Raw genomic sequence first — 16212 nt, 5'->3', positions numbered from 1 at the left:
AATAACAATAATAAATAATGGTGATAAACTACCTCACAAAGAGTGAAAAAAAAATGTTGCCATCCACACCCAAGCTCGGGCTCGAACCCTCAACCTCTCGCACATCCGAGTTATCCCCTAACCATTCCTCTACTTCGATTTTTCTGATTTTTAAACACAGATTAATTTACTTAACACCTTTCCTGTTATCTTCTTCTTCTCCAATTCAAATTACCAAAAACGAATTTCATCATCATTCATTATCTATGTTATGTATCATTAACAGATCATCACCATGAATTGTATCTTGATCAACATCTAAATTTCTATCTTCATCTTCATTACTTAACCATAAACATCATAATTATCATATTCATAATTTTCACAGTATCATCATCAATTATCATACCTTCATCATCCTCGATCATACTTCATCTTCATCATGTTGTACCATCTATCATTCTCGTAACACCATCATTATCACCAAATCACCTAGTCACCATTATCTTAATCACTGTTCCTCTTAATCGAAAATGCATCATCATCGTTTATTTTCAAATTTTATTATTATCTTTTATCGTCATTAATCATAAACCCTAATCCTCATCGTTCATATTAAACCCCATCATCTTAACACCCGTGAACACCACAGCTGCAACTGATTGTTCGATAGTTCGGTTCAAAGCACGTTTGAAACAGAAAAAAATAAAAGAAATCGTGCAGCATGCGTTGATAATAATCAGAATATAATTGGTTCAATATGGCCCATCTTCTATAACATACCTATACGGACTCAAGGTCCAAATCTTATATTATCGGCCCATCATGATAACAAGAAGATCCATAACAAATCTTAAACAAATTTATAAAACTCTGCACTTGTTTTCTTTATTGACTTCCATATGATATTCAACCAAGAAGAATACAACCACTTTACAGCTCATTACCAATCCATTCAACATTGTCTGCCATGAAAGTTCCTTAATTCCCACTTGTTTAACTTTCGATAAAGTGATGTCCCCTATATCTATATCGACAATCATTAATCTGGACACATAAACTATCTATATTCCTTTGTTTTAAATACTCGACAGAAGGAATAAAAAAAATAATAGTTATGATCAAAACAAAAAAAAAATATATCGGAAAGAGGTTCAAGTGATGTTGTGTTTAATGTGTGAAGTTTGAATTGCAACAACAGCCTGTCTTTTGTTTGCCGTCGATTAGAAAAAAAAATTGTATGCAGCAGTGAAGAAGAAAACGAGTAGATGATTATGGATTGGCGTTTAAATGGTGGATGATGGTGTGTTTATGATGATGCAGTTCGACAGACACAGGAAGGCAAGTATCAAGGGGTGTTTGGTATAGTTTTTGTTCAAACCAAAAATTTAACTCAGAGGTGATATAGGTTTGGTTCAAAGAAGTTAATGGTGTTTGTGGGTGGTGGTATACATATGTATATGTATAGCATGCGTATGTATTTATATCTATAACGAGGTGGTGAATATTGTGATCGAGTTTAAGTGTGATGATGGAAGCCAACGGTTTGGGTTTGGTTTTGTTATCACAAAATAAAAATCAAGGTGATATCCCTTTTTTTTATTGCGTTCTTGCAGTACAGTTTTATTGTATGATTAAATGGTTGATGTGATAACCATAATTTATTAACATTGTGAAGTTGATATGTAACAGAATGCGGATAGAGTTCTTCAAACAACGAAGAAGAAAACAAGAAAATTAAATCAGATTATGACTTGTAGCAAAATTCGTACTCTTTATTGACTTTGAAAGAGATTTGATTTGTACGATTGATTTGGGGATATAATAAATCCAGAGACATGATACAAAATAGTTTACAGTTTGATTGGAATGTAAAATTGAATTTGATTCTTTATTTGTTTAATATCTAGCACTGTTTGTATTTGGTTGAACTAAAATCTCTATTGTTGATTCTTAACAGATTACATACATTTATATATATATATATATATATATATATATATATATATATATATATATATATATATATATATATATATATATATATATATATATATAATATAAGTATTTTAAGAAGAGTACAGTTAATAATATTAGAAATATATAAAACAATATATATATATATATATATATATTTACTAAATGATAATAATAATAATAATACCATTATTTATAATTTTTAAATATAATAAATTATATATATTTCAAATAAGAATTTAATAATTTTAATAATACTAATATTAATACTACAGATTTTGATATCAATAATATTAAAAGCAATTATAACAAATATATTTTTTTTAACTTGTAATTATATTTAATTATTTATATGATATCATATATTGAAAGTTTAGTATTTATACAATTACCATATAATAATTTTTTTTTTTTTTAAGATTCATATATGTACATATATAGGTTAATATCATATATATATATATATATATATATATATATATATATATATATATATATATATATATATATATATATATATATATATATATATATATATATATATATATTATTTTGTGAACTATTTTACATTTTTTTTATACAATTACCTTTTATTACTTTCAATACATACAACTATATTTATTTATATATATATATTTATTTATAAACTATGGTTCGTGAATCGTCGGGAATAGTCAAAGGATAATTGATTACATAAACACAGTTCAAAGTTTTTAAGATTTCAACATTACAGACTTTGTTTATCGTGTCGGAAACATATAAGGATCAAGTTTAAATTTAGTCGGAAATTTCCGGGTCGTCACAACATGCTTAAGGAGTTGTTCTTAAAATGGCAAGAAAAGCTGTAAAGTTTGCCTATGAGGATAACGCCGTTAAAATGGAAGAGATCCAAAAGGATGTATTTGGTTTGGAAGAAAATTTATCTTCTGAAAAGTAATTCCTATTTCAATTATGACCAAACCTTTTAAATGTTTCCAGAGTAGGTATTTTTTTTGAAATAAAAATGATGAGATGCTAACTGAAAAATTCCTCTTTCTAACATAATATCTTAATTCTTCTTACATTTGCTTTAGGATTTGGACTCCCATCTAAAACGGTGCAAAGATGATTTTAAAGAATTTGAACGTCAAAATGTGAAGCATCGTGAAGATTTAAAGCATGTGAAACAAAAAAATAAGAAAATGGATGAGAAAGTTGAAAAGGTAAGACATATATCTTCTCTACTTGGGTAAATAGTAAACTTAAGAGTTAACTTTTTTATTTGACCTGCTCATTTACTGCAACTACGGTTAATGCCTACTCGACCTTGACTAGAAAAAAACAGAGTTGTACCATTTTTTGTTGATCTGCATCTTATTTCTTAAACACGATACCACATGTACCTTTTGCAAATTATACTAGAAACTCTTCGAAAAAAAATTCAAGTCGTTATCAGACCTCCTCATTTGTGTTTAAAGATGCGAATATAGTTTTGAAAGGAATATTATTCGAATGAAGGTGGATTCATTGGGTAAGTAGTTGCGGTAGCTGATGATTTATAATTTGTTGTGTTATAAAATTTTTACAGATCGTTTGGGCTTTGGATGGTTAAATAGGTTGGGTTGGTAACAGACGACTCGAATGAAAGTTGGCTTTATGGTATTAGGTAGTTGCATCAGCTGATAATCTTAGATTTGATGTGGTTTAAAATTTACTTGATCATTTGGGCTATATTTAGAAAGGGAAAAAAAAAATAAAAACTAAAATAGGTTGGGTCAAAATGGTTGATACACAAGAGGTAACAAATCTTTTATTCTGTCTATTTCTATTTTTATGTATTTCGATATTGCCCAACAGGTATACTAAAAATCTGATTTCATATTGTCCTAACTTATTGAACTTTTAATCGCCAAGTTCGTTTTTCTATTTGTTTATGAATATTCGTTATTTGCTTTTCATACTTACATAGAGGAGAAGCAAACGAGCATAGATATTGAGAGCATATATGAATTATTGGAGCATATGTGAGATACTGAGACCATGAGACATGTTGTCTTTTCGGCCATTTTGTAGATACAAATTGATTACAAAGTCATTCAAACATGGATCAATGGATGAGGTTCTACATATTTTGCAATAGGTAATTTATCCTTGAGTTATCATTAAACTGTTCAACCCCAAAGTTTTTCAACACCTTATGGGATGGGAAGTTTGGTTATGCAGTTTGGACTAATTTTCGATTAACTTGGTGTTAAATGGGAAAACGAGTTTGTTATTTCGTTTGCCTTCACTACTTTTGAAAGTACGAGTTTGTATATTTTTAGTTACTTGCTACATTTTTATGTCTGGATCTAAACATTTGGTTTTAGTACTATTATAGTATCTTTTCTTCAATATTCAAATTTTTTTCTTCCATATTGACTTGCAGTAGTGCATCATGATAAAATATAGTGATTATATTTATCCGTGGTTTATTAACAAAATTACAGTTTATGCAAATTTAATGCAATGGTTTTGCTTATCAAAGTATGTCATAAGATTGTTCCCATCCTAGAAATAACATGTTAGTTTTATCCTACAAATATGACTGTGAATTAACGTATTATCAAGAAATTCAATAAGAAAAGAAAATGATTATTGTCAACCTAGACGACCAAAGACATCTCAAACTTTCGACTTGACATCTTTGACCCGTAATTTGGACTGACCCAACCTCCCATAGAACTGTAGCTTTTTCAAGCTATTTAGACCAAGAAATGTTTTATGTGTTGTAGAAAGTTTTTGTTGGATGTTCACGTATTATATCATTCGTTTTTGCACAATTTTGTGTTGGCCAAATCATTCGTTTTTGCACAATTTTGTGTTGGCCAATCGGGTGGGTGATTCCAGTTTTATTTGTCTGGTATTGTCATCGAGGCAAAAGGCCACAGGTACTCATTGTTTTCAGTGATTCGGCATGCTAAAAAATAAACTCAAGATTTGGCCCTCCATATTTGTGCTCCGCGCCTATTAAGGTTTGTTTTCTTGCGTCCAGGACATTTTCACGTTTTAAGCAGTGTTTGAAATTTTTATACTAATATGTTTAGCTAACTGTGAAACTTACTTTTCAGTACCAATATGTACATTACACCAATCCTAAATACAGAGTTACGGGAGTCGGGAGAAACATCGTTAAAACTTGAGTTGATCAATCAAAGACGTATGACTTCTCTTTTGAAATGTTCACAGGCGGATTATCAACTGTAAATCGTTTCTTATTCCACTTAAGTTGCATTTCTTGGTCCATTTTAATTTACAAAATTTTGGTCATATGTATTTGGACAGCCAAAGCTGCTGTGGCACTTTCAAATAAAGTTGCTTTCGCAAACCCAAATGCACCAAATTTCCCGCGGTTTGCTCAAGGAAAGATGTGGGATGAAGTGAGTTTCACATCTACTAATGTTAAAATTAGTAGCTTTAATCTATATTTTTTGTGTAAAGCAAAAAAAACTTAACCAAATTATGTTTATTTCATTCACAACAATATTTGTGATACTCTCTTTATTATACTGTAATTGATATAGCACGAGCTTTTAATGGCTAGTAAATGTATGTAGTACTAGAGATAGGTATATTTTAATTTTATTAAAGTTAAAATTATTACTCCGTATTACCACGTATATTATAATATTTTATAATTTATATTTTTTTTTTTTTTTTTTTTTTTAACGGCCGGTTAGTTGGTTAAACGCACGCACCCGCAAAGGAGGAAACCCACTCTCGAATCCCCGAAGGGGAGTTGATTTTATCTGAAGTCCCACCCACCTAGAAGTTATATTGTATTGTATGAGAAGTTAAAAAATATATGTACGTTGACGGATAATAGCAGAAATATCCTTAATAGAGTTTAAGTAGGAAGTTACCTGATTTGTGGAGTAACTAATGGATATGGATAATCCTAATTAACACATGTTAGTATACTGTATATTGGATTGGATTGGATTGGATTAGATATAAAATTATAATGCAACAAGAAATGCGAAATTGAAGCGATAAAAGATTGACAAGTTCGGATATAATTATAAAATCATCCTGAAGAATGTTTCAACCAAGCTCTATAAATGAGGCCATTTGTAAATCAGCAAAAATAATTACACACACACATTTTTTAGTAAATTTATTTCATACACATTTCCTCCACCACCACCACCACCATGCCTGCTCAGGTAATGGCCGTCAATGGCAGTGCCGGCGAAGGTATTCCGGCCAAACTCACCGGTCAAGTAGTTGTTTGTTCTATTATCGCCGCCTTCGGTGGCCTCATGTTTGGTTATGATATTGGGATTTCAGGTTATCCCTCATTCTTTTAATTACCTACGTTCATTTTATTTTAATTTTTATTATAAAAAAACCCTAAACCTAGATCCAAGAAAATTCATTTCTATATTCTATAATTTGACATCCACAAAAATATTAATTATAGGATTAAATATTTTGAATCATCCATAATGTATTATTGATCTTTGTCTTAATTTAGCACGTTACCAATTTATCAAAAATGGAATTATGTTTTTGTTGCTGTTAACATCATATAATCTAATATGTGTGTATATTACTTTACTGTTATATAATTAATGTAGGAGGAGTGACATCAATGGATGTGTTTTTAAAAAGGTTTTTTCATTCGGTTTATGTAAAAAAGAACCATGCAAGAGAAGATAATTACTGTAAATTCGACGATCAGTATCTCCAGCTCTTCACATCGTCGCTCTACCTTGCTGCCGTAGTTTCTAGTTTTTTTGCTTCGAAATGCTGCAAGAAGCGTGGCCGGAGAATCACAATACGACTAGCCGCAGTGTTCTTTTTAGTCGGTGTAGCTCTTAATGCGGCGGCCATGAACCTCATGATGCTCATCGTTGGAAGGATTCTTTTAGGCTTTGGAGTCGGATTCGGTAATCAGGTATATAAGTTAATTAATAATATATACGAACAAGTTTACTTATTAATAATATATCGAGATGATGTATGTATATACTCCTATTTAAAACTTGCTCGAGTCATTGACAAAGTGCATGTAGGATATATAGTTTATAGGAACAAGTTTATATATTAAATGAGATGAGATATATACTCATATCTAAACTTGCTCGAGTCTTTGACTAAGTGCTTTTAGTAAGTGTGTATATACTCTTAAGATAATGCAGCAATTTATACAACAATAACGATACTTGATCTTACGGATGTATAATATATTATAAGTGTGTCAGATCTGAGACGTTGACAATCAAATATAAAAAGAAATCATTTGTTTAATTGTGTGTAATGTGTTTAATGTTATACATGTATTAAAAATCTACTTTAAGAATCCAACTTTACTTGAATATTTAGATAAGTGTTGCACTGGCAATATCCAACTCAATTCATTTATCTAATCTAAGATATGTTGGACGAATGTCATTTTAGCTCTTATATTCAAGTCAAGTTTGACTGAATTTTTTTTAAGAAATAAATGATTAAGAGTAATAAATGATGTATTGATGAGTAATATGTTGATTTTAATGATATTTTGTAGTTATATTTTGCAAGTACACAATTATTTTGGAATAAATATAAATAATAAGGTGAATACTTATTTTGGGACGAATGGAATATTTAGGTAGACATAAATTTGTGACGATCTATATATATATATGTAAAAAAGATTGATCTCTACTAGGTGATTAATTTGTTGTTTCGAACGTGTGTAGGCAGTGCCGTTATTCATATCAGAGATTGCGCCACCAAAGTTTCGAGGGGGATTAAACGTCTGCTTTCAGTTATTTGTAACTGCAGGAATTTTATTTGCAAACATAGTTAATTATTTCACCTCAAGCCACCCTTATGGTTGGAGAATATCATTAGGTGGTGCAGCCGTCCCAGCTCTTTTTCTAGCCATCGGTTCATTGATGATTGTCGAAACTCCAGCCAGCTTAATCGAGCGTAATCATCCCGAACGTGGGCTAGCCACACTTCGAAAAATCAGAGGGGTACAAGATGTCCAAAAAGAATTTGAAGAAATTGTAGCTACTACTGAGTTAGCTAAACAAATCAAACACCCTTTTAAGAACTTGATGAAACGATCAAGCCGGCCTCAGTTGATTACGTCAGCGCTTCTACAAATATACCAACAGTTTACGGGTATTAATGTGATTATGTTTTACGCACCTGTTTTGTTTCAGACGATGGGGTTTAAGAGTGATGCGTCGTTACTTTCGGCTGTTGTCACTGGATGCATTAATGTGGTGGCTACATTGGTGGCTGTATTTTGTGTTGATAGAGTTGGAAGAAGATTTTTGCTTATTGAAGCTGGCATCCAAATGCTTATCGCTCAGGTAACAACTTGCATTCACTATTCGGTTTTACGTGATATAATTAGAAAACCGAACCAAATGAAAAAAAAAAAAATCATTTCGAATTTTAATTCGGATAATGTTCCGTTTTAATTTGATTTAAAAATTGAATTCCATCTTCGATTCAGTTTTCGGTTTAACCTTTTTGAGTTCATTTAAATTAAAACTGATTTCAAAACCGAATTCAACTAAGAATATATCGATTTCAAAATCAAAAGTCGAATTAAAAAATAATTATTTAATGAATATTTTAGTAAAATTTTTATTTTTTTATTTTTCGATTTCAACCGAAATCTAGCAGAATTTCAAATTCGATTTTCGATTCAGTTCAATTCCGCAAACAGAAGGATCCGAAAATTGAACGGATTAACACCCCTTACGAACATCTATTCACCTAATAGAAGTAAAATAACTTTTATCATTAGAAAAAATACATTTCTACACACTCGTTTTAAACAAGGTAAATAGCTTAGCAAAATATGTATATTCATGATCAATTGTGAAATCAATAAGATAATGTTGCAGGATAAACATTTCACTTCGTTTTAAACCATTACCATATAACTTAGCAAAATATGTATATTCATGATCAATTGTGAAATCTTATCCCAAGATTAAGGTTAACATCTTTATGTAATTTTTTGACTCTGTATGCAGAGTATAACCGGAGTAATAATCGCGAAGTTTTTACATGCTACAAATGTTCTACCAAAAACGTACTCGTTCGTTGTGCTCTTTCTCATTTGTTTTTTTGTATCCGGGTTTGCGTGGTCTTGGGGACCGTTAGGGTGGTTGATTCCAAGTGAAATATTCCCACTAGAAACAAGAACTTCGGGTTTCTTTATAGCGGTTAGTACGAACATGATATGCACCTTCATAATTGCTCAAGCTTTTCTTACAATGTTATGCCGTATGCGAGCCGGGATCTTCTTTTTCTTCTCCGTATGGATTGTGGTCATGCTTATATACGCTATCGTGTTTATTCCCGAAACTAAAGGTGTTCCGATTGATGAAATGAACGAGAAGGTGTGGAAGAAGCATTGGTTTTGGAAGAGATATTTTAATGATGAAACCGAAATGTGTCGAGACAAGCCTTGATGTTATTTATGTCATTTTATTTGTTTTTTTTTTCTCTTGATTTGTTTTTGGAAGAGAAATACTTCATTCACAAACTTTTTGAGGAAAGTTATTCATAAGTGAAATTAATAGGTGTTAGAATTCAGCAACATCAATGGGTCAAGTTACCATTTTAGTTAACGAGACTTTTGGGATCAAAAAGAGGCTTTCATCCTTTCCCGTTAAAGACTAGTCACAAGGTCAAAGCTAAGTGCCAAACAAACGGTTCCAACTAACCAAGCTACAGCATATAATTCCTTAAATGTAATAGGGGGTTCCAAAAGTATAATGCAGCCATCCCTAAACAAGAAATAGCTGTTATCAATATTTGTGTATAAAACATCTCATAGTCAAATGTATAGAACACAATACAATTGTATGAAATTATTCAAAATCAATACAAGATCATATTCATATTACACTTATAAATTTTTGATATGGTATCAATCCTCTCTCAACTGTTCATCTTCTCTACGGCAACCCTAATTTGTTAATCTGGTAATCGATCTGTTTTCAAGCTCTTTGTTTCTGTTTTTCGTAATATTTCCATTTGATTCTTATTCACCATGTCTCACATACCGGTTTCACCCCTAACTCCTAAATCTCGTGTTAACATAAACCGTCCAAACTCTGCCTTCACTACTGGTAATCATCACATCAATTATAAGCCTATCAATGAAGGTGTTTGGGTTAAAGTTGATCATAGCAAGCATTCTCCTCCTAACAACCCAAACCCTAGTCGATACCCATCTCAGCAGGCGAACCCTAAAACAAAAACCTCTCAGTTTTCGTCAAAGTTGAATTCATCTTATAATCAAATCTATAACAATTTTAAATATCGTGAATCTGCCATTAATCTTGTCAAACGGTTCGGGAACCCTAGCTCTGATTCGGTTAAATCTAATACAAACCCAAACCCGATCCCAATTGATAAGTCAAGAATAACTTCTTACCTCTTCCATAACTTTCCTGACAATTGGTGCTCCATAGACTTCTGGGACATATTCAAAAGATATGGTAATATTCATGAAGTCTATATACCTAAGAAGACACTGAAAAATGGAAGAAAGTTTGGTTTTGTTCGGTTCTTAGATGTCCCTCCATATCACAAAGAATCTCTCGCAAGAAGGCTTAGTCTTATAGTTGCAGGTGATAATCTTCTCAAAGTTTACTTGGCTCATGATTCTGAAAGAAAGAAACCTGATGCACATCCCAACAAATCGAATTCTGGTACAAGAAACAATGTCAAGTCAGCCTTTACTTCTCATGTGGATGACAGAAAATTCAAAGATGTGATCCTCAACAAGCCGGCCTCGAACGAAAGCATCCCTTCGATTAAGGTAAACTCTAATGATGAACTTATTCAAATACTTGGTCAAGCGGTAATTGCAAAGGTCAAAGACCTTGAATACTTGGAATATTTTAGCGAGATATGTGAAAGTGAAATCCTTAGTGGGTTTACTATCAAATATCTAGGCGGGCATGATCTAATGCTTATATTTGAGGAATCCAACCCGGCCCTTGATTTGATCAACAACTCGGATCACCCACTATGGAATTGGCTAGAGGATATTAATCCATGGGACCCTGAAATATATAAATCCTCCGGTAGACTCGCTTATATTAACATATTTGGGGTTCCCATTACTTGTTGGCTAGAATCCACCTTCATTGACATTGCCAAAAATTGGGGTGAAGTAATTGAAACGTTTAATTGCTCAATAACAAATGAGAACAATCAAGATTTATCTCACGGTTCGGTAATTGTCAAAACGAACAACTTCTCACCGATAAATGGACAAGCTATTATCAATCCCGGTGACATTAATCAGACTAAAGCATATATCATTGAGGTTCAAAACTTTTCTATGTTTAATCCATACGGTGAGATTGATGACTCGTCAAATTGGGAAGCCGATAGCCTCTCGGATGGACATATCTCAGACGAAGAGTCACATTTAGATTGCGAAAACCGGGTTGAAGGAATTGATGAAAAGAACACCTACGCCAAAAATATTGGATTCACGCACCCACAAAGTGATAGTTCTCCGGCTAATCAAACATCTACCAACTCCTCAAAACGTATGAATACCCTTCATTTTGAAAACATAGCTCATAACCAATCTCGCCAGCCACCTCAACCTCCAACCGATAATGACTCAAAGGAACCACCACCCATCCCTGATTTCAACTCCAATATACCTTACACCACCTCCTCAAACCCATCGAAACTAAACACCACAAAGCCTACACCTTCTGTTACCCATACCCCTATATCTGATATAGCCGACACCAGCCCCAAAACAACAAAATTACCAGATACCCCCGAAACAGCCTGCTTCAGCCCAACTAACATGGACTCAAAAATTCCTGAAGCCCAAGTACCTGATACCCCCGAAACAGTCTGCATCAGCCCAACTACCATGGACTCAAAAATTCATGAAGCCCAAGTACACGCTGTCTCGGTTACTAGCCCAATACCCTCTAAGGATATTACGGGTAACGATATACCCAATGATTCCATACAAAATGATATAAATGAAACAGTAAACTCACTCAATAGTGACACACTCGAACATACTGAGCACTTAGCTGACCCCCACACTACTCAAAATCCAACCGACCCCACTCATGACTCACCCTTAAACTCTCATACCAAATCACCTTTAACCTTTATGCCCGCCCCAAACGCCACGCAACAAACAAATTCCGACCCTTTTAACCTTGAACCTCTACTATTTCCGGATATTGCAATATCAAAAAAGAGGAAATTATCCAATACCACTGCCAAGCCTATTCCTAACCCAAAAAACACCCTACAAAAACCGGACATAAAACGACCTAGATCCAATATGCTTTATATGAAACACCTAGCAAGAAGTGGGCAAAAACTCAGAATTTCACATCTAGCTAAACGTAATAAATCCTCGTCTAATGGTGGAAGTAACACATCCGGCTACTCGAAGGGAGCTCACATAGACACGACGCGTAACAAAAAGAATAATAAATCAGGCTCCACCTCCAGCAAAAGTTTAGACACGTTTGAATTCGGGAAATGCATCGGGATTCGACGCAACCTCCAATGAATCCATCCTCCTTCACATCGATATTTGTAAGTCTTTTTCTCATGTGTACAATTTCTTTAAATATTCGGGGTATTGGACAAACGGGTAAAATAAGTTGGCTAAAACGTATCTGCAATAAAGAAAAACCAACGATTTTAGGTCTACAAGAAACCAAATGCGGACAAACAGGTGATAACACCATTGAATCTTTCTGGGGTAATTCTGATTTTAAATTCGTCCAAAAGGACTCGGTTGGTGCTTCCGGTGGTATCTTAACTATTTGGGATACTAATATCTTTTCGTTCAATTATGCGATTGAGGGCGAATTCTTCTTAGCAATACGCGGAACATGGGCAGGGCATGATTCTGAAATTGCTTTCATTAATGTATATGGTCCTCATTCTTCCTCAAAAAAACTAAGACTCTGGAACGAACTCTCATCTCTCATTAACTCTCTTAACATTCCACACATTGTCTTTGGTGACTTTAATGAAGTAAGAAACAAAACAGAACGCATGAATACAGATTGCAATCAACATTGGGCAGATAATTTTAATAATTTCATAAATAACTCCGGATTAATTGATCTTCCATTAGGTGGAAAAAGATTCACAAGGATATGTGAGAAAATAATGAAATTCAGTAAACTTGACCGATTCCTTGTCTCTGATGGCATTTTCACCATCTGGCCCAATACATCCTCCAAAACTCTTGATCGTGATCTTTCCGATCACTGTCCTATCATTCTAAGAAATAACCTCCTCGATTCAGGCCCTAAACCAATACGTGTTTTTGACACATGGCTCGACCTTAAAGATGCCGACATTGTCATTGAAAGAGCCTGGTCGATTCCGACTACTGGTAATAGGCCAGACTGCATCTTCCGTAATAAATTAAAAAACGTAAAAATGGAGCTCAAAAAACATAGTATTCAACTTGATAACATTGACTCACAAATCCGAGATCATATATCTGAATGTAATAATTGGGAACAAACTGCCGAAACCAGACCATTATCTGAATCGGAAAAACAAAAATGGATCGATGAAAAAATGCAGCAAACTGTCAAAGAAAAAAAGAAAATAAACATGCTTAAACAAAAATCCAGAATCAAATGGGCGCTTGAAGGTGATGAAAATTCAAAATATTTTCACAATTATATTAAAAAAAGAACAAGTAAAAACAACATCCACGGCCTGTCAATCAATGGAACATGGTCTGAAGATCCTAATCTAATAAAACAAGAAGCATATTCTTACTTTAAAAACGTCTTCCTTTCCAAACATCTTCGTGACGAATGCCCCTTCGACAATGTACCACATCTCGATTACATCACCTCTTTAGACAATCAACTATTAGAAGCTAAATTTAATGAAACATAAATATGGGAAGCCATAGGTAACTGTGATAGTTCCAAAGCTCCCGGCCCGGATGGCTTCAACATGAAATTCTTCAAAAAACATTGGGAACTGATAAAAAACGACCTAATTAATTGTTTAGATTGGTTCTGGACAAACGCGGAAATCTCCAGAGGTTGTAATGCTTCCTTCTTCACCTTAATTCCGAAAAAATCTAATCCAATTGAACTAAATGAATATCGACCAATATGTCTAATAGGTAGCTATTATAAAATCCTCACCAAAATACTCTCCAATCGCCTTGCAAAGGTCATCCATAAAGTCATAGGATCTGAACAAACTGCTTTCCTCAAAGGCCGCAACATCCTTGATAGTGTCCTAATTGCAAACGAAATAATAGATGAATTAAAACGTAAAAAACAAAAAGGCCTAATCTTTAAAGTTGATTTTGAAAAAGCATTCGATTGCATTGAATGGGACTTTCTATTTAAAACCATGCAATCTATGGGTTTTGGTTTAAAATGGATTGGTTTCATCCGGGCATGTCTTTCCTCATCGTCTATATCGGTCTTAATTAACGGGTCTCCCACCAAAGAATTCTCTCCCGAAAGGGGAATCCGACAAGGTGATCCCATATCGCCGTTCCTATTCATCATTGTTGCTGAAGGTCTTAACATACTTGTCAAAAGAGCATTAGCCAATGGTCATTTGCAAGGGTTAAAAATCGGACATGATAATCTCACTATCACACACCTTCAGTATGCAGACGATACAATCTTCTTCGGTGAGTGGTCTAAACGAAACGCAAAACACATCTCCAAACTCCTTAAGTGCTTTGAAAATATTTCGGGGCTCAAAGTTAATTTCCGCAAAAGCAAGCTCTACGGTATCGGTACCTCTTTGATCGAAACCGAGCAAATGGCTCAGTACATTAACTGCTCTGCTGGATCTACCCCTTTTACTTACCTCGGACTCCCTATCGGAGTCCCCACTTCACACTCTTCGTCTTGGCAACCAATCGTTGAAAAATTCGATAAAAGACTAACGGATTGGGCTGCCAAATCCATTTCATTCGGAGGCCGTCTTACGATAATCAAATCTATTCTAAGTAGTATCCCTTTATACTACTTCTCCTTATTCCACGCACCATCCGCTATCCTTAAGGTTCTCGAATCTAAAAGGCGGAAATTTTTCTGGGGAGGTTCTTCAAATGATAATAAAATTAATTGGATTAAATGGGACCAAATAATCTTACCTTACGAATGCGGGGGCTTAAACGTGGGATCCCTTTTTGCTAAAAACATATCACTACTTTGTAAGTGGTGGTGGCGCTTTAAAAATGAAAACAACGCATTATGGGTAAAAATAATCAAAAGCATTTATGGGCCGGGGGGGGGGGGGGTTGGATACTAACATCTTGTGCAGGAACATTTCAGGTCGAACCATTTGGAAAGAAATTATCAAAGCCGGAAAAACTGCGGACAACGTAGGCACATCCTTCACTTCCTCAATTCAAAGCGCATCGGGAATGGCACTTCAATTAGTTTTTGGAATGATATATGGATCGGAACTGAGAACTTAAAAACATCATTCCATAGATTATTCATGTTGGAATCCCAAAAAGAAGCAACCGTAGCTGAAAGAATACTGCGTAGTAATTCCACTTCGACTGGAAACTGGGACTGGTCCAGACCTCCTAGTGGCCGCGCATTGGATGAACTCACGGAACTTAATAATCTTATAACTTCTGTAAATATTTCAGATTGCCCTGACTCATGGAAATTCTCCCTCGACGCATCCGGAATCTTCACTACATCAACAATGTCAAATCTGATCAATACTCTGAAATTTGGTGCAAATTCAAGAAACCTGTCAATAACTCGCAACAAATACGTTCCACAAAAGGTCTTCATCTTCCTATGGAGGGTGACCCAGCAAAAAATCCCTGTTAGAAGTGAACTTGATAAAAAAGGAATTGACCTCGATACGATCTTATGTCCCTTATGCGAACATCATATCGAAACCACTGAACATACATTGGTAAATTGTCAAAAAGTGTCTCCAATTTGGTCACAAATTCTCGACTGGTGGAATCAAAACAGCGCATTTATATCTAACATCAACGAAGCCACCATCACCGATCAAGGCTTCACATATAACTCAACCGGTTCGTCCCTTTGGCAAGCTACTAAATGGATCACGTGTTACATTATATGGAAACACAGAAACCTGAAGATCTTTTCCGGAAAAATATGGAATCCCGCAGCAATAATTTCTGAAATACAAACCCAAAGTTTTAGTTGGATTTCAAACCGTTCAAAAAAAAAATACCAATCGAGTGGCACCAATGGCTTCTCAACCCGTCATTCT

The 16212-nt window shown here is 34.0% G+C and overlaps 1 protein-coding gene across 1 annotated transcript; it reads left to right on the top strand.

The window, feature by feature from the left end:
- The first annotated feature begins 6143 nt into the window (after positions 1–6143).
- LOC139854045 (sugar transport protein 8-like) lies at positions 6144–13570 on the top strand. Its single transcript, XM_071843371.1, has 5 exons — positions 6144–6264; positions 6555–6874; positions 7662–8285; positions 8961–9366; positions 13482–13570. The coding sequence occupies exons 1-5, from the start codon at positions 6144–6146 to the stop codon at positions 13568–13570; spliced, it is 1560 nt and encodes a 519-aa protein (XP_071699472.1).
- The last annotated feature ends 2642 nt before the right edge of the window (positions 13571–16212 follow it).

Source organism: Rutidosis leptorrhynchoides, chromosome 6 (assembly GCF_046630445.1).
Source record: "Rutidosis leptorrhynchoides isolate AG116_Rl617_1_P2 chromosome 6, CSIRO_AGI_Rlap_v1, whole genome shotgun sequence".
Lineage (NCBI taxonomy): Eukaryota > Viridiplantae > Streptophyta > Magnoliopsida > Asterales > Asteraceae > Rutidosis > Rutidosis leptorrhynchoides.
This window is presented reverse-complemented; position numbering and strand designations above follow the sequence as displayed.

Bases quoted from the DNA above. Each gene is read 5' to 3' on its own strand.
- LOC139854045 (XM_071843371.1), top strand. From the start codon at position 6,144: ATGGCCGTCAATGGCAGTGCCGGCGAAGGTATTCCGGCCAAACTCACC. The intron at 6,875-7,661 runs GTATATAAGTTA...GAACGTGTGTAG, and splicing joins GAGTCGGATTCGGTAATCAG to GCAGTGCCGTTATTCATATC. The intron at 8,286-8,960 runs GTAACAACTTGC...CTCTGTATGCAG, and splicing joins TCCAAATGCTTATCGCTCAG to AGTATAACCGGAGTAATAAT.